The 20,470-nt window shown below is 38.6% G+C and overlaps 1 protein-coding gene across 2 annotated transcripts in view; it reads right to left on the bottom strand.

The window, feature by feature from the left end:
* Window positions 1-20,470, bottom strand: part of SBF2 (SET binding factor 2) — a 546,407-nt gene that overhangs the window by 221,137 nt on the left and 304,800 nt on the right. For both annotated transcript variants that reach the window (XM_026454017.1, XM_026454018.1), the window contains 4 exons: window positions 19,780-19,857; window positions 18,818-18,931; window positions 18,217-18,345; window positions 14,754-14,852 (listed from right to left, as the gene is read on the bottom strand). In XM_026454017.1, the coding sequence (XP_026309802.1) occupies window positions 14,754-14,852; window positions 18,217-18,345; window positions 18,818-18,931; window positions 19,780-19,857 (420 nt within the window). The remainder of the gene's footprint in view (window positions 1-14,753; window positions 14,853-18,216; window positions 18,346-18,817; window positions 18,932-19,779; window positions 19,858-20,470) is intronic.

Raw genomic sequence — 20,470 nt, 5'->3', positions numbered from 1 at the left:
CAGGCGTGAGCCACCCGGCCTGAATGTCTTATCCTTAATACAAATACATTTGGTGGATGACTTTATTTCTGATATGCTGGTTGCCCTAATTCAGGGTTTCTCAACCTATGCACTAATTGACATTTGGGCTTGATAATTATTTGGGGTAAAGAGTGGGTGTCTTGTATATTGTAAGATGTTTAGAAGTATCTTTAGCCTTTATCCACTAGATGACAGTAGCACAGTCCCTCCAACTGTGACCACCAAAAATGTTTCCAGACAAATTTCATGAAGTAGGGTGGGAGGGTTGCTCCTGTTGAGAACCAATGCTCTAATTCATGACTCCAGATGGAGATTTCTTATTTTAAGACAAGTACTCTTGTCCCAAGTACGAAGGTAACATACAGTGACCAGCTAAGAGTCCTACACTCTCACTTACCTGCTAAAATACAAAGTAGAATCACAATGAGACACCGCCACGTAACTGTTGGAAAGGCGAAAACAAGACTCCCCCCCCAACCACCAAAAAAAAAAAAAAAGAAAAGAAAAGAAGGAAACCAGCTGGGTGCAGTGGCTCATGCCTGTAATCCCAGCACTTTTGGGAGGCTGAGGCGGGTGGATCATGGGAGTTCGAGACCAGCCTGACCACCATGGAGAAATCCCTGCCTCTACTAAAAATATAAAATTAGCCAGGTGTGGTGGTGCATGCCTGTAAACCCAGCTACTTGGGAGGCTGAGGCAGGAGAATCGCTTGAACCCGGGAAGCAGAGGTTGTGGTGAGTCAAGATCATGCCATTGCACTCCAGCCTGGGTAACAACAGCGAAACTCTGACTAAAAAAAAAAAGAAACCAACTGACAATACCAAGTGTGAGTAAAGATGTGGCACAAATGAAATGCTAATATACTGCTGGTGAGAATGCAAAATGATATAGACACTTGAGAAAACAGTTGGGCAGTTTCCTATACAGTTAAATATTATATTACCATATATTCCAGCATCCCACTCCTAGGTATTCATACAAGAGAAATGAAAACTTATATTCACACAAAAACTTATGCAAATGTTTGGGGTGGTTCTATTCATTACTGCTAAAATTGTCTTTCAGTTGTAAATAAAACTTTAGTCCATCCATAAAGTGGATTACCACTCAGAAAAAGGAATAAATAATTGTATGAAGCAACATGATTGAATCTGAAATACATTGTGCTAAGTGAATGAAGCTAAACTCAAAAAACTACATAATGACATTATGGAAAAGGCAAAACTACAGAGACAAAAAAATAGATCAGTGGTTGCCAAGTGTTTGAGGTGGTGGGAAGATGTGACTATAAAGGAGAATTAGGGAACTTTGGGGGATGATAGAAATACTCTATGTCTTATTGTGGTGCTAGTGGTTGTATGACTTCATGCATTTGTCAAAACTCATAACTGTAGATTAAAAAGTATACATTTTACTGTATATAAAAATTAGATCATGATAAACCTGACTTATAAGTGAACAAAGAAATCAGATAGGACGGGACGGGGGTTCAATTTGAAGCCTATGCTTTGGGGTAGGGCTTCACTTCATCATCATAATCTATGTAAGTCATTTATGTCATGTCTTGACTCTCTAAAGGTAATCACAATATTTTACTTCCATCCTATAATTTAAAAATTCCTTTATTCACAGTTGGCAAACAGTATAAATATCATCAGTGTAGACTGCATTTGCCTGGTAGTGAAATTAACATTTTGCAGAAATGTAAAGGGTATAGATTTTATTTGATTTGGACTAGTTATTTCTTGTATTTGAGTTTTCTTCTCCCATTAGGACTTCTAACACCTATCTGGTTCAATGCTGGGCAATGAAATATCCATAAGGCACAATTAGAAATTTCATATTATTCTTCTTCTTCTTTTTTTTTTTTTTGAGACAAAGTCTCGCCCTATTGCGCAGGGTGGAGTGCAATGGCATGATCTCGGCTCATTGCAACCTCTGCCTCCCAGGTTCAAGTGATTCTCCTGCCTCAGCCTCCCAAGTAGCTGGGATTTCAGGCACATGCCACTATGCCCGGCTAATTTTTTGTATCTTTAGTAAGAGATGGTGTTTCACCATGTTGGCCAGGCTGGTCTCAAACTCCTGACTTCACGATATGCCCGCCTTGGCCTCCCAAAGTGTTGGGATTACAGGCGTGAGCCACCACACCCAGTCCAGAAATCTCATATTATTTTACAAAGAATTCTAGGTTCTTTCATATTTCCTTTAACTTTTACTAAAACTGTCAGATAAAGCCAGGTATGGTGGTAAGTGTCTGTAGTCCCAGCTACTTGGCAGCATGAGGTGGGAGGATCGCTTGAGGCCAGAAATTTGAGGTTGTAGTGCACTATGTTTGTGCCCGTGAATAGCCACTGTACTTCAGCCCGGGCAACAAAGTGAGACACCATCTCTAAAATAAAAAGCAAGAAACAACAAAACAAAAATTGTCAAATTACATATCTAACAAATATTTTTATACTATCACAGATGCAAAACAAATTAGAAAAACTGTACTACGTAAAACAATAAAACACGTCCAACTGATTTCTTAATGCCCTGAAGTAGTTTTATGAAGTTCTTGTCTTGTCCTATCTTTTTATCTTGGCCTATCTTAATGTTCTCACTTTGTGAAAACATTTGTTAGTGGCCCTTTATATGTGCATATCAAGAGTCATAGCGGTCAGGGGCACTGGCTCACCCCTTAATCCCAACACTTTAGGAGGCTGAGATAGGAGGACTGCTTGAGGCTAGCAGTTCAAGACCATCCTGGGCAACATAGTGAGACCCTGTCTCTACAAAAAAATTACAAAAAGTTAGCTAGGCATGGTGGTGTGTGCCTATAGTCCCAGCTACTAGGAAGGCTGAAGCAGGAGGATTGCTTGAACCTAGGAGGTCAAGGTTGCAATGAACTATGATCAAGCCACTGCACTCCTTTCTGGGTGACAGGGCATGACCCTGTCTCTTTAAGAAAAAAAAAAGAATCATAGCGATAGGGCAGGGAAGTAGTTAAATGTGTTCTCATGCAGACACTGAAGATTCTGAAAGCCAAAAAAGTAGGTCAATCCTTACATTATCAACTGGAAATGGAAAGAAGCTGCATAGGTGTGCTGCCGATAATCTCTGTGGTATAAACCCTGCCAATGCTTACAAGGTTTGTCTCTAGTAGATTTAGTCCTTCCCTTCTCCTTCCTTCCACCTAAACCATTCCCCCAAAGTCACCAAATGCCTTTCTTAATTATTTGGGAAGCTCCAGAAAGCTAAAAGAGCAGCTAAGCTCAGTTACAATTCATCCTACTCACATTCCTGAAATCTCACTAAAAAGCAATACAAAGGAGTGGTGAGAAGAGACTGCAAAATTAAGGTACATTTTTGAGGTGCTTCAAAGGGAAACGAAAAGAAGGCCTAGATACACATACCAGACTTCAGTGCAATAAAGTATTTACAAACATCTGAATGGAATCACCAGGTCTCAATCCCAACCCAATAATAAGGAAAGAGTCAAATTATATGGTTGGTTCTTGCTTACTAAAAGGGAATTTTAGAAATGTGATTTAAAAAAAAAAAAAACTGACTAGTTAAAAATAGAACCATGCGGATTATTTTCCTTGCATTGACACCATCCTGCCTCCCTTCCCCCAATTTCCTGCACAACCTATGAAAGCAACTTTACTGTCATGTTCTACTTTTTAACTTTATGAAGTGTTTACTTAATGAATGATGATTTTATCATGGACTTCAGAATCTTAGCACTAGAATGAATCTCAGACAATCTAATGACAATCCACTGGGATAGTCACAAATTCTTACTTGTCATGTCTGTGTATCCTTTTCTGAAGGATATTAGGAGAATTATGTATCTAGAAAATGCCTGGCACTAATAAGTACTTAAGGAATAGAATTTATTAAATTAAATAAAACATAATTAGATTGTGAAAAAAATTTCCAATAAGGCCCGTGAAATGTAGAAGACGTCTGAAGGGCTCTTATCTAGTAATACAATTTTTTAATATTTCATGATGCTCACTTTTGAAGCGTCAGTTTTAACAGATAGGGACAGTCTGTGTTTTTGTTTGTTTTTGTTTTTGAGACAGGGTCTCACTTTATCACCCAGGCTGGAGTGCAGTGGCAGGACTTCAGCTCAACGCAGCCTCAACCTTCTGGGCTCAAGCCTCGACCTCCTGGGCCGAGGCGAGTGGATCCCTTGAGCCCAGGAGTTCCAGATCAGCCTGGGCAACAAGGTGAAACTCCGTCTCTACCAAAAAATTAAAAAAATTAGCCAGGTATGGTGGCATATGCCTGTAGTCCCAGCTACTCAGGAGGCTGAGGTTAGAGGATCGTTGGAGCCCAGGAGGTCGAGGCTGCAGTGAGCCAAGATTGTGCCACTGCACTCTAGCCTGGGCAACAGACTGAGACCTTGTCTCAAACAAACAAAAAGAACAACATCTAAAGTCAACTACTGCAAACATCATTGTTTTTTCCAATTGGAGATGATCCAGCCTTATAGTGAAAAAACACAGGCTTAGGAAACGAATAGATGAAAATTCCTAATTTAAAATCTGGATTTCATCACTTAAGAGTCATATGATTCTGAGTCAATTAGCCCCACTAAAATGGGGATAATGATACTTGCCTTACATTGTCATGAGGATTAGAGATCATTGTATGTAAAGTGCTTAATCCCATGCCTGACACAATGTAGCTAAATGTGCTCTCATGCAGACACTGAAGATTCTGAAAGCCAAAGTGGGCCAAGTCCTGCATTATCAGCTGGGCATGGAAAGAAAAGCAGTATATTTATATATGAACTCAATATTTATTACTATTATAATAGGTCAACAGAAATTTCTCAGATGATCATGCTGTAATTACTTCTACACAGCCACATAAGTGGCAAAGACCAGCACACAACACAAGTTTTCCTTCTAACAGAATTCTACCAGATTTCTTTTTTAAGTTTTAGTATACTAATCAGGAAACACATTTATTATATTGATCATAGTTATAAACAACTAAAAATGTGATCAGTCCGGCTGGGCGCAGTGGATCACTCCTGTAATCCCAGCACTTTGGGAGGCCAAGGCGGGTGGATCACAAGGTCAGGAGATTGAGACCACCCTGGCTAACACGGTGAAAACCCATCTCTACTAAAAATACAAAAATTAGCTGGGCATGGTGGCGGGCGCCTGTAGTCCCAGCTACTAGGGAGGCTGAGGCAGGAGAATGGTGTGAACCTGGGAGGTGGAGTGCAGTGAGCCGAGACCACACCACTGCACTCCAGCCTGGGCGACAGAGCAAGACTCTGTCTCAAAAACAAAAAATGTGATCAGTCAATAAATTCAAGTAACAGATCTTGGCATGCAAGTTGCCAGAAAAATAATTTATTTATACTTTTGCTAAACCAATATTATGATTTAACGTGTGATGTATTTAGAAATCTGAAAGTATTGCTTCTTAGTAAAGAAGCCAATAATCTACAAGTAACAGTCAATTAAAGTACTTCTGTGTTAAGTAATTTAAAATTGAAATCAAATTCATCTTTTTTTTTTTTTTTTTTTTGAGACAGGGTCTTGCTCTGTTGCCTAGGCTGGAGTACAGTGGCTCAATCATAGCTTTCTGCAGCCTCAAACTCCTTGGCTGAACTCCTGGGCTCAAGCAATCCTCCCACCTCAGTCTCCTGAACAGGCAGGACTACAGGTGTCCATCACCACATGTAATTTTTTTTTTCGTTTTTCAAGACAGAGTCTTGCTCTGTCACCTAGGCTGGATGCGTTGGTGTGATCTCGGCTCACTGCAACCTCCGCCTCCCGGTTTCAAGCAATTCTCCTGCCTCAGCCTCCCAAATGGTTGGGATTATAGGCATGTGCCAGCATGTGTGGCTAATTTTTTATTTTTAGTAAAGACAGGATTTCACCATGTTGGCCAGGCTGGTCTTGAACTCCTGACCTCAAGCGATTCGCCCACCTTGGCCTCCCAAAGTGCTGGGATCACAGGCATGGGCCACCACACTCAGCCTAAATTCATCTTTTAACAGGCACAAGAAACGTTATGGCTAATGATTTCTGCATGTGTTAGTAATATTACTGTTGCCTTAATATTACAGGCAGACTATATCTATTTCCAGAATTTATAATGAACCACTAGCAATTGATAAAACAGAACTTAAGAATTTTCTATTTACCAAAATTTAGATAAGCATAATTAATAAAAGATGGATTTTTTTTGTTTTAATATGAAACCTCTGAACTTTATGTTGTTCTCTTTCAAAAAAGTATATATTCCCTCAAAGAAAGATCACATTCTAAATGTAGAATTTAAAACTCAGAAATAATGGAATAACATTAAAAAAGGCATTTTTTTAAGTATCCCTGATTGTATCCAATTGGTTCTCAAATTTCAAATGAATGTGACAAAGCACTGACTAATAATCCAGTGTCCAAAAAGGTCTATCTAGTCAAATCACTAAATTAAATAACACCTGTTGTGGGTCAAGATACTGACCCTGAATTCTTCTTCACTATTTCCTTAAAAATACATCTTCCCCAGAAGCTAAGTAAGTGGTACTCATTAAAGCTGGCAACAATAGACACTGAGGACTACTAGACAGGGGAGGAAAGGAGTGGGAAAGGGGGTGAAAAGTGACTACTGGGTACTCTGCTCAGTACCTGGGTGGTGGCATCAATCGTACCCTAAACCTCAGCATCACACACTAAGCCCAGCTAACAAATCTGTACATGTGGCCCCTAAATCTAAAATAAAACTTGAAATTATTTAAAAGATGTTTGAAATAGGCAAAAATAAAAGTTTACTTGATTTATAATTTCTCTTATTTTTTTCAAGAGGTATACAGTCAATAACTACCATCTTATTAGTAAGATTTTAATGTTCAATTCTACATTTCCCTTATGAAAAGACTAATGAGAAAATGTATAACCATTACTATATTTTAATCTTTGGATGCCAATACTCTATTTAAATCAATGATATGGCTCTAATTTTAGATTGGTTGAGTTGTCTTTGCAGAAGTTATTTGCTATACAGATAAAATATATGTTAGAACCACAAATTAAAAGAAAATTTCTACTTTGACAATGTTGAGATTAGAAACAGTATAGAATGTTACATTTCTGTCTTCCAGAATATTTTTTTGTTTACTAAATTAAAGTCAGAATCTAATCATAATTTTAAAAATTTACATCTTCCCTCAACTTTTCCCTGGAGGACTACAGTTCCCACTTACTTTACTTTTCTTAGGACTGAAAGCTCCACAGCAGGAGAAATAAGGAACACTCATGAGCCCAAATCCATTTTTCCATATGAATATAATCTCTGTCATTTTAGGCTCTCTTTTCTTTCCTGGTGTTCAAATAGTTTTTCACATTTTACCACATCCGAATCCTTTTAACTTATTGCATTTCCTCTATCCATGGAATATTTTCATCCTTGTGTTTCTGTGGTCACCTCCCAATTTGCTATTTTTCTTTCAGCTTTTCGCTCCCTCTCTGTTCAAAACAATGCAACTCCTGATTTAGCTGACAACCACCGTACCAAGCCAAAGCAGAGCACACTGGTCAGTTGTGTTTGAGGTGGTTCTGGTCTCCAGTGAGTCTCACCTTTATGTCTTATAAGAGATCCAAATAAAAACCATAATGAGGGCAAATGACAAACTGAAAAAACTGTGACTAACATGTTTTCATAACACACTGATTGACAGGAAAATTACTTTGAAAAATGTGGTCTATTTTGATATACAGTACCAACTGTAATATCTCATAATTTACAATCTAGAGCAAAAAATCTATCACAGAAAGAGGAAGCGTTCTAGTTCTGTCAACAAAATACTTTAACAGTATATTTTCAAAATTAATGACTGTCTAAAGAGAGGGGATCATGGCAGATGACAGGTAGGACTAGATTGCAGCTCCAGACAGAGCAGCATGTGGAGGCTTGCATTGTGAGTTTTAGCTCCAGATCAACTGCAAGAACAAACCAGTAATCCAGAGAGGACCCAGAGACCCTCGGAAGGAAGTGGACTGCTCCTGCGGGATTGGGGAGACACCCCAAATACTGTGAGTGCCCCAACTGCCTAAGTGGGAAAGGGAGACCCTCCTCTCCCGAATACACAGTGGAGAAGCTGAAGGTCTGTTTGTGGGAGAAGTTTCCAGTTTACCTAAAACTGAGTCAAGTTAGAGAGCCAAGCGAAATACAGGGGTAGAGAAAGCAGCAGAAAGGCCCTGGAAGCTCGCTGGGTCCCAAAGCAGCCCATTCCTGCCTGGCACCACAGGGATCCCTCGGGATGGTGGCCAGAGGACTGGCGGGTAAAACTCCACAGGGAGAAGGAATTCTCTGGTTGAACTTTGTAACTATTTGAATAGGGTGCGAAGCCCCGGGGGTAGTGGGGGATGAAAATCCGGGTTACAGACTTCACAGGCTGGGGAAGAACTGAAGCACTTTTCTTTCACAACTGGGAGGCGGATAGCCTTGCGCAAGTTTTCAAGCCCGTCTTGCCCTCCGCCTGGAAACAGACTCAGGGCTACTGGGGGGCACAGTGGGAGAGAAACTGGCCCTTCTGTTTGCGTGGGAGCTGGGTGAGGCTTGTGCCTGCTAGTTTTCCCTCACTTTCCTGACAACCTGCATGACTCAACAGAGGCAGCCATAATCTCCCTAGGTACGCAACTCCAGTGACCTGGGAATCTCACCCCCATCCCCCACAGCAGCCACAGCAAGACCTGCCCAAAGAGAACCTGAGCTAAGACAGGCCTAGCTCCGTCCCAACTCCTCATAGCAGAAGACAAAGGGCATATAATCTCGGGAGTTCAAGGGCCCCACCCACCGCTGGTCCCTCTCCACATTACTACAGTTGATGCTTTCTGGAAGGCACCACTCCTGACAGGAGGCCAATCAGAACAAAAATAGAGCATTAAACCACTAAAGCTAAGGGCCCTCAGGGAGTTCACTGCACCCTCTGCCACCTCCACCAGAACAGGCATTGGTATCCACAGCTGAGAGACCCATAGACGGTTCACATCACAGGACTCTGTGCAGACAATCCCCAGTACCAGCCTGGAGCCGGGTAGACTCGCTGGGTGGCTAGACCCAGAAGAGAGACAACAATCACTGCAGTTCGGCTCACAGGGAGTCACATCCATAGGAAAAGAGGGAGAGTACTACATCAAGGGAACACCCTGTGGGACAAAATAATCTGAACAACAGCCTTCAGCCCTAGACCTTCCCTCCCTCTGACAGTGTCTACCCCAATGAGAAGGAATCAGAAAACCAACCCTGGTAATATGATAAAACAAGGCTCTTCAACATCCCCCAAAAAATCACACTAGTTCACTAGTAATGGACCCAAACCAAGAAGAAATCCTCGATTACCTGAAAAAGAACTCAGGAGGTTAGTTATTAAGCTAATCAGGGAGGGAGCAGAGAAAGGCAAAGCCCAATGCAAGGAAATCCAAAAAATGATACAAGAAGTGAAGGAAGAAATATTCATGGAAATAGATAGCTTAAAGAGAAAACAATAAAAAATTCAGGAAACTTTGGACATACTTTTAGAAATGGGAAATGCTCTGGAAAGTCTCAGCAATAGAATTGAACAAGTAGAAGAAAGAAATTCAGAGTTGGAAGACAAGGTCTTCAAATTAACCTAATCCAACAAAGACAAAAAAAAAAGAGTAAGAAAATATGAACAAAGCCTCCAAGAAGTCTGGGATTATGTTAAACGACCAAACCTAAGAATAATCGCTGTATCTGAGGAAGAAGAGAATTCTAAAAGCCTGGAAAACATATTTGGGGGAATAATCGAGGAAAACTTCCCTGGCCTTCCAAGAGACCCAGACATCCAAATACAAGAAGCACAAAGAACACCTGGAAATTCATCACAAAAAGATCTTCACCTAGGCACATTGTCATCCGGTTATTCAAAGTTAAGACGAAGGAAAGAATCTTAAGAGCTGTGAGACAGAAGCAACAGGTAACCTATAAAGGAAAACCTATCAGATTAACAGCAGATTTCTCAGCAGAAATCCTACAAACCAGAAGAGATTGGGGCCCTATCTTCAGCCTCCTCAAACAAAACAATTATCAGCCAAGAACTTTGTATCCAGCAAAACTAAACATCATATACGAAAGTCATTTTTCAGACAAATGCTGAAAGAATTCACCATTACCAAACCACCACTACAAGAACTGCTAAAAGGAGCTCTAAATCTTGAAACAAATCCAGGAAACACATCAAAACAGAACCTCTTTAAAGCATAAATCACACAAAACAACCTATAAAACAAAAACACAAGTTAAAAAGCAAAAACAAAAAACAAAACCAAAGCACACAGGCAACGAAGAGCATGATGAAAGCAATGGTACCTCACATTTCAATACTAACACTGAATGTAAATGACCTGAATGCTCCACTTAAAAGATACAGAACTGAAGAATGGATGAGAACTCACCAACCAACCATCTGCTGCTTTCAGAAGACTCACCTAACACATAAGGACTCACATAAACTTAAGGTAAAGGAGTAGAAAAAGGCATGTCATGCAAATGGACACCAAAAGCGAGCAGGGGTAGCTATTCTTTTTAGATGGTTTTTTTTGTTTTGTTTTGTTTGAGATAGAGTCCTGCTGTGACACGCAGGCTGGAGTACAGTGATGCGATCTTGGCTCACTGCAACCTCTGCCTCTCAGGTTCAAGTGATTTTCCTGCCTCAGCCTCCCAAATAGCTGGGATTATAGGTGCCTGCCACCATGCCTGGCTAATTTTTGTATTTTTAGTAGAGACGGGGTTTCACCATGTTGGCAAGGCTGGTCTCAATTTCCTGACCTCCGGAGATCCTCCTGCCTCAGCCTCCCAAAGTGCTGGGATTACAAGCGTGAGCCACCATGCCTGGCTGGGTAAGCTATTCTGATATGAGACAAAACAAACCGTAAAGCAACAGTGGTTAAAAAAGACAAAGAGGCACAGTATATAATGGTAAAAGGCCTTCTCCAGCAGGAAAATATCACAATCCTAAACATATATGCACCTAACACTGGAGCTCCCAAATTTATAAAACAATTACTAATAGACTTAAGAAATGAGATAGACAGCAACACAATAATAGTGGGGGACTTCAATACTCCACTGACAGCATTAGACAGGTCCTCAATACAGAAAGTCAACAAAGAAACAATGGATTTAAACTATATCTTGGAACAAACAGACTTAACGGATATATACAGAACATTTTATCCGATCACCCCAGAATACACATTCTATTCAACAGTGCATGGAACTTTCTCCAAGATAGACCATATCATAGGCCATAAAACAAGCCTCAATAAACTTAAGAAAACTGAAATTTTATCCAGCACTCTCTCAAACCACAGTGAAATAAAACTGGAAATTAACTCCAACAGGAACCTTCAAAACCATGCAAATACATGGAATTTAAATAACCTGCTCCTGAATAAGCATTCAGTGAAAAACGAAATCAAGATGGAGATTAGAAAATTCTTTGAGCTGAATGATAATAATGACACAACCTATCAAAACCTCTGGGATACAGCAAAGGCGGTGCTAAGAGGAAAGTTCATAGCCCTAAACGCCTACATCAAGAAGTCTGAAAGAGCACAAACAGACAATCTAAGGTCACACCTCAAGGAACCAGAGAAACAAGAACAAACCAAATTTAAACCCAGCGGAAGAAAGGAAATAACCAAGATCAGAGCAGAACTAAATGAAATTGAAACAAAAAAAATTACAAAAGATAAATGAAACAAAAAGCTGGTTCTTTGAAAAGATAAATAAAATTGATAGACCATTAGCAAGATTAATCAAGAAAAGAAGACAGAAAATTCAAATAACCTCACTAAAAAATGAAACTGGAGATATTACACCTGACACCACTGAAATACAAAGGATCATTCAAGGCAACACCTTTACACACATAAATTAGAAAACCTAGAAGAGACTAATAAATTCCTGGAAAAATACAATCCTCCTAGCTTAAATCAGAAAGAATTAGATACCCTGAACAAACCAATAACAAGCAGCAAGATTGAAATGGTAATTTAAAAATTACCAACAGAAAAAAGTCGAGGACCAGATGGATTCACAGCAGAATTCTATCAGACATTCAATGAAAAATTGGTACCAATCCTTTTGACACTATTCCACAAGACACAGAAAGAAGGAACTCCCCCTAATTTATTGTATGAAGCCAGCATCACCCTAATACCCAAACCAGGAAAGGACATAACCAAAAAAGAAAACTGCAGACTGATATCCTTGATGAACACAGATGCTAAAATCCTTAACAAAATACTAGCTAACCAAATCCAACAACATATCAAAAAGATAATCCACCATGATCAAGTGGGTTTCATACCAGGGATGCAGGGATAGGTTAACATACATAAGTCAATAAATGTGATATACCATATAAACAGAATTAAAAACAAAAATCACATGATCATCTCAATAGATACAGACAAAGCACTGGACAAAATTTAGCATCCCTTTATGATTAAAACTCTCAGCAAAACTGGCATATGAGGGACATACCTTAATGTCATAAAAGCCATCTATAACAAACCCACAGTCAACATAATACTGAATGGGGAAAAGTTGAAAGCATTCCCTCTGAGAACTGGAACAAGACAAGGATAACCACTCTCACCACTCCTTTTCAACACAGTACTGGAAGTCCTAGCCAGAATAATCAGACAAGAGAAAGAAATAAAGGGCATCTAAATTGGTAAAGAGGAAGTAAAACTGTCACTGCTTGCTGATGGTATAATCATTTACCTTAAAAACCCTAAAGACTCCTCTAGAAAGCTCATAGAACTGATAAAAGAATTCAGCAACGTTTCCGGATACGAGATTAATGTACACAAATCAGAAGCTCTTCTATAAACCAACAGCGACCAAGCAGAGAACCAAATCAAGAACTCAACCCCTTTACAATAGCTGCAAAAAAGTTAAAATACTTAGCAATATACCTAACAAAGGAGTCGAAAGACCTCTACATGGAAAACTACAAAACATGGCTGAAAAAAATAATAAATGATGCAAACAAATGGAAACACATCCCATGCTCATGGATGGGTAGAACCAATATTGTGAAAATGACCATACCACCAAAAGCAATCTACAAATTCAATGCAATCCCCATCGGAATACCATCATCATTCTTCACAGAATTAGAAAAAACAATTCTAAAATTCATATGGAGCCAAAAAAGAGCCCACATAGCCAAAGCAAGACTAAGCAAAAAGAACAAATTTGGAGGCATCACACTACCTGATTTCAAACTATACTATAAGGCCATAGTCACCAAAACAGCATGGTACTGGTATGAAAACAGGCACATAGACCAATGGAACAGAATAGAGAACCCAGAAATAAACTCAAATGCTTACAGCCAACTGATCTTCAACAAAGAAAACAAAAACATAAAGTGGGGAAAGGACATCTCTTTCAACAAATGGTGCTGGGATAATTGGTTAGCCACATGTAGGAGAATGAAACTAGATCCTCATCTCTCACCTTATACAAAAATCAACTCAATATGGATTAAGGACTTAAAACTTAAGACCTGAAACTATAAAAATTCTAGAACACTGGAAAAACCCTTCTAGACATTGGCTTAGGCAAAGATTTCATGACCAAGAACCCAAAAGCAAATGCAATAAAAACAAAGATAAATAACTGGGGCCTAATTAATGAGCTTTTGCACAGCAAAAGGAACAGTCAGCAGAGTAAACAGACAACCCACAGTGTGGGAGAAAATCTTCACAATCTATACATCTGACAAAAGACTACTATGCAGAATCTATAACAAACTCAAACAAATCAGTAAGAAAAAAACAATCCCATCCAAAAGTGGGCTAAGGACATGAATAGACAGTTCTCAAAAGAAGATATACAAATGGCCAACAAACATATGAAAAAATGCTCAACATCACTAATTTCAGGGAAATGCAAATCAAAGCCATAATGCGATACCATCTTACTCCTGCAAGAATGGCCATAATCAAAAGATCAAAAAACAGTTGATGTTGGAGTGGATGTGGTGAACGAGGAACACTTCTACACTGCTGGTGGCAATGTAAACTAGTACAGCTACTATGGAAAACGGTGTGAAGATTCCTTAAAGAACTAAAAGTAGAACTACCATTTGATCGAGCAATCACACTATGGGGTTTTACTCAGAGTAAAAGAAGTCATTATTCGAAAAAGATACTTGCACATGCATGTTTATAGCAGCACAATTCACAATTGCAAAACCATGGAAACAACCCAAATGCCCATCGATGAGTGGATAAAGAAACTGTGCCATATATATATATATATATATGCATACATATATTGCGCAGCCATGAAAAGGAATGAATTAACAGCATTTACAGTAACCTGGATGAGATAAGAAACTATTCTTCTAAGTGATGTAACTCAGGGATGGAAAACCAAACATTATATGTTCTCACTGATACATGGGAGCTAAGCTATGAGGACACAAAGGCATAAGAATGATACAATAAACTTTGGGGACTTGGGGGTAAGAGTGGGAGGGAGGCGAGGGATAAAAGACTACAAATATGATGCAGTGTATACGGCTTGGGTGATGAGTGTACCAAAATCTCACAGATCACCACTAAAGAACTCACTCATGTAACCACACACCACCTGTACCCCAATAAGTTAGGAAAAATAAAATAAAAAATAAATAAATAAAATTAATGACTGTCTAAATAAATATACTTACTTACATTTTTGAATAGTTGCTCAGCAAGTTCTCTGACATGCTTTATCATCTTCACTGGGTTATTTTCTTCAACTTTAATTCTCTCTACTTCAAAGGCTACCAACTAGGAAAAAGAATCAAAAGGCAAAACATCAATTCCAAAATATGCCAAATTCAAAAACTGTGATAATTTCATACAATTTGCAAGCCAAAAAAATCCAACATATACATTATTTTTAAAACAAAATATTTTAGGTTTTGGGGTTTCACCTCCATTCTGGGGTTACAGGGTCAATCAAACTCTTGAATTGTATAGTGGTCCCTCTCTGAGGATTTTAGGGCCCTATTTCTTCTAGGGAAAAGTCATTTCTGGAACTCAGAGAGACCCTGTCATTCCACAGGCCTCAGTCAGAGAAATTCAGACAGTCAGAAAGTGTCTAAACACTTCCTTAACCAAGTCAGGATGCTCAGACTTTAGTCCTAGCTCTGCTAACAGTGTGTGATCTGGGACAAGGCACTTAAACTCCTGAGCTTCAGTTTGCTCATCTCTAAAATAAGATGGAAGAACAAAATGGCCTTTAGATTCCTTCTAGTCTCAAACTATCTCTTTATTAACCAATTTACTGGGAGAACTGTGTGACTGTATACTTAGGGTAAAGAAAAGAAGGCTGACAGGAAAAAAATTGTGGAGGGTAAATAGATGGACAATAAAATAAAAAGGTACAATGCAGGATTCTTCTAGGAACTAATAGATTCGCTGCATAGGCATATAAAACTATGGCTTACCTATTCTAGGCTAGGATTCAGAAAGATGATCAAGGGCAAATATTCTTTTCATTCTAAGACATCTATCTGATGGGAGTGTGAGGACAACACCATGCACAATGCAAGCTGCCTCTCAAAGCCCCCATAATACCCCATTGTGGTAGGCTGCCCTAGGCTAAGTGAAAACAAGGATCACTTTCCCAGGAGCAAATGCTATTTTTCTACCAAAGCATTCCCATGCAAATGGCCAAAGAGGGTAGAATGAGAAATTAGTTAGTTCTGATGGCTCATTTTTCTTAGGCTCTTGACTGATATATACATATGATTCACTGGCAGTCAAGTAACAAAAGTAAGACACCCAAAGTCACCACTGTAGGCCAAACAGAGAACTGGATGAACACTAATGGGTGACCCAATAGGAACCTTGGCTTATCATTGTTTCCAATCTAGAGTATATTTGTATAAACAATAAATAAATAAAAAATAAGTTAGCACATAAAGTTAGAGACATAAAATGAAGCCTAACGCAGTTGAGTGGCTCTCAGAGTCAACGACTTTGGGAGAGTTTGGAAGAGGTGGTGAGATAAGAGGGAAAAGACCTACAAAATAGAGGCTGTGGCAAGCAAGTTTTCTGTAAGTAACTAATCTTGCTTTTTAGTTGTGATGAAGCTGTCAGAGGAAGATAAATTTGAATAGAAAAGAGAGCGTATATAAACCAATGTTACTATTCATAAAGCTTCAAAGACTAACAAAATGTAGGTGCTAGAAAAGACCTTGGAGATCATCTATTTTAAACCCATAAAATATTATGTTATGAATTACTTAGTACAGAATCTAAAGGCTGATATGTTAGTAGAATCAATAACCAATCATGTTATATGGTAGTATTAGAGAATCAATGACCAATAATTGATTACAAAAAATTGTCCACCTCAGGATGTTTCCTAAATCTTCGTATGCTTTGTGTTATTAATTAAAGCATCTGATGCAGTAAACATATACTACACAGAACTAAAACATGTGTCTCTTCTTTAAAAATTCTTACCTGTGAATACTTCACTATCTTTTATTTTATTTTATTTATTTATTTTTTTTGAGACGGAGTCTTGCTCTGTCGCCCAGGCTGGAGTGCAGTGGCTGGATCTCAGCTCACTGCAACCTCCGCCTCCCGGGTTCACGCCATTCTCCTGCCTCAGCCTCCTGAGTAGCTGGGACCACAGGCGCCGGCCACCTCGCCCGGCTAATTTTTTGTATTTTTAGTAGAGAGGGGGTTTCACCGTGTTAGCCAGGATGGTCTCGATCTCCTGACCTTGTGATCCGCCCGTCTCGGCCTCCCAAAGTGCTGGGATTACAGGCTTGAGTCACCGCGCCTGGCCTATTTTTTAAATTTTTATTTTTTGAGACGGAGTCTTGCTCTGCCGCCCAGGCTGGAGTGCAGTGGCCGGATCTCAGCTCACTACAAGCTCCGCCTCCCGGGTTCACGCCATTCTCCTGTCTCAGCCTCCCCAGTAGCTGGGACTACAGGTGCCCGCCTCGTCGCCCAGCCAGTTTTTTGTATTTTTTAGTAGAGACGGGGTTTCACCGTATTAGCCAGGATGGTCTCGATTTCCTGACCTCGTGATCCGCTCGTCTCAGCCTCCCAAAGTGCTGGGATTACAGGCTTGAGCCACTGCGCCCGGTCACTTCACTATCTTTAAAAAAAACAAAAGATCCTTCTCCTCTGAACCAAAGATATTTAAGACCTTCCTTCCTACCTTCCCTATATAAAAGAAAATCACCAGAGGCAAAACATGACCACTATCATGATTCTCCAATATCTTGGGATCTAGGAATGTGGTTCTTTTACAGATATCAAGAAACTTTTTAGATTTTTGGTTCTAATATAGTACTCTTTCAAAAATTGAAATGAGAATAATATTCTTGTTCTATCCACCAGAGTGGGCTGCTGTGAATATAGAGTTAAATGATAAATGGAAAGGTGATTTTAAAAAAGAGCACAATAAATGCAAATAGCATTCTTATTTTGAGTCACATCTGCCCTATTTCTCCCTTTATATGGCTAATTCCTTGAAGATAGAGACAGAAATCTGATAGAGACAGACATTTAATGTCTCCTAAGACAGGTAGAAAAGGGTTGAAAATTGATTAGTGAGAATGCCACAAACTTAAACTATGGCTCTATGATTCTGATAGACTAAATGTAACTCCAGTTTGAAGTAATTTCAGCTATCTTAGCTTCAAATTAGACCTTTCTCCCTATAACACTGACAAAAGAATTACTGTATTAGGGCCTTTAAAAACAAGAGTTCTATTTATACAATCACTGTTACCTTTTCAAAAAGATTTTAATCAACTATTTTTTAAAATGTAATAGTTTAAAATATGAATAGTTTTTGGAGTATGAGTGGTTTTCAGTTACATGGATGAATTATATAGTGGTGAATTCTGAGATTTTGGTGCACCCATCACCTGAGTAGTGTACACTGTTCAATTATTTAAAATTCAGTTGTTCAAAAATTATATGTACTTTCAAGGCATCTTATAATTTTTTTTGTAATTTTTATAATCCACATTAAAATATCGAGATTTGATAAGCATAATAACATTGGGATTAATACCTAATTTATATATGACTATATAAATATGAAAAATGTTACTTTTTACTTTTAACTACTAGTCTAATTATGTCTATAAATAATGCCTTCATTTAATAAGAACTATACCTCATCAAAGAGATCACAAGATCTATAAGGAGGACCTCTTTCTGAAACAAAACCTGCAAATGCCATTCCATTGAGTACTTTAGTGAGGAAATCATTCTCGACCAAACCACGCTGCCCCAAGAATGCTGTCTGTGAAAAAAGAAAACGTGAAATAATAATTTATCACTTGGTAATGGACAAATGGTCAAAACAAAAATACAGTAAAAAGAGCAAGGCCTATATAAATCCCTTCATGTATAAATATGTGTTGTCATAAAATATATTTCTCTCAAAGAGAGTTATTCTGAAATACTACATATATTGAAAAGAATAAAAATGGATCTATCTCCATGTTAGGAGAAGAAATCAGAAATTAACATTCAATTTTAAAAGAAAAATTGATTTAAAGTTAACATATTCTAAGACATTATGTGAGTTCCATATTATTATTATGGAACTTCTTAATATCTATTAAGAACTGATATCTAACCACGCAGAGATTTTAAATAATCACATTTGATAAATCAAGGTCAAAATAAATGTCTAGGAAAAAAAATCAAGTAGTTTTATTAAATTAGAATATATTTCTTGGACAGATACAATACAGCACTCTATATCTTACTTTGTGGAAATGTATTACTGGCTCTGCATGAATTCTTATAAGTTGCAGGCAGGATCTATATCCTTGGAAGAGTTGTGCAAATAATCTAAGGAAAACTGCTCGCACCTCTTTATCCTAAAAATATAAGAAGAAAGGTTAGGTAATTTAACTTTTTAAAAACAAACAAAATATCGAGTCAAAAAGGTGACCTTTTCATATATCCCAAGGACCTTTGGCATATATCCCAAGTCCTTTGATTTTTATATGCACCAAAACAATTACAGTCACAACCAAATATAAGACAAATATAAGAAGAAAAAACTCTTAAGATTGTATTTAATCCAGCTTTTACTGGAATCACAGTTTAGAACTGTAAGGAAACTGACAGATTCTGTTAGTCAATGCCTTACTTAATTGATCAGGAAATGAAGGTCAAGAATGCTTAAGTATATGTGTTCAGCTCCCTGAGGTTCCTTATTGGTTACAAAGCCCACTGCTAAGAAATGCAATGAGCAAAATAAAAAAGGGGCCTCTGTTATATATATAACCTTCTATGGCTTCTAATTGGAACTATATCCATCCACACACTCTTCAAACTTGATTCTCTCCTATAACCAACATTCTTTATATCCATTTTTGTAAGCATCTCTTTTGTTTTTAACCCTTGCCTGGCTGTTTCAATTTGATGCTTGGCACAGTTTTCCAGGCTATAATCTAGGCTCTGATTTTCTGTCCTACACTTAACTCATGCCTCCTCAGGACAACAGCCTTAGCCCTAGTGGCCTGTTGCCCAGTGTGCTTCCCTGTGCCTCCTCCTTGAGAAGGACATAGACAGTCAGCGGCAAGTCTCTTAATTTCTAGTTTTGGGCACTTTTTACTCTGCTGTCCATCTAACTCTAACTTTACTTAGCTTCTTTAAAAACCCTACAAATAAAAGTACAGCTCTCTTCAACAGCATTAAATTTAAATATTAAACTTCTTACCAGCATTTTTGAGTGGGATAAAGCTGTTCGTGGAGGAGGAAAAGCATGATCTGCTACTTCCAAATCTGGGTGTAAAATCTAAAGCAAAAAAGTTTTGTTATGTAAAATATCTTAATATCATTGAAATCTATTATTGGGACATTAAGATGAAAATGTCAGCATATGAATTATAATATATTCCCTCCAATAATACAATTCAATTAGCTGGGGTAGTTCTATATGTACCACTGTAGAAAGATCTCCAAGACAAAATATTCAGTTGAAACATGTTCTAGAAACATACACACAGTATGGTCTAATTTATTTGAAAATAGAACAAAATAAACCCTAAATCTACATAGGTACACACACACACACACACACATATATATGAGAGAATGGGCCGGGCGCGGTGGCTCAAGCCTGTAATCCCAGCACTTTGGGAGGCAGAGACGGGCGGATCACGAGGTCAGGAGATCGAAACCATCCTGGCTAACACAGTGAAACCCCGTCTCTACTAAAAAATACAAAAAACTAGCCGGACGAGGTGGCGAGCGCCTGTAGTCCCAGCTACTCGGGAGGCTGAGGCAGTAGAATGGCGTGAACCCGGGAGGCGGAGTTTGCAGTGAGCTGAGATCCGGCCACTGCACTCCAGTCTGGGCGACAGAGCGAGACTCTGCCTCAAAAAAAAAAAAAAAAAAAAAACAAAAAA

This window comes from Piliocolobus tephrosceles, chromosome 13 (genome assembly GCF_002776525.5).
Source record: "Piliocolobus tephrosceles isolate RC106 chromosome 13, ASM277652v3, whole genome shotgun sequence".
Classification (NCBI taxonomy): Eukaryota; Metazoa; Chordata; class Mammalia; order Primates; family Cercopithecidae; genus Piliocolobus; species Piliocolobus tephrosceles.
The sequence above is the reverse complement of the archived record's forward strand: the minus strand, read 5'-3'. Positions and strand labels throughout refer to the sequence as shown.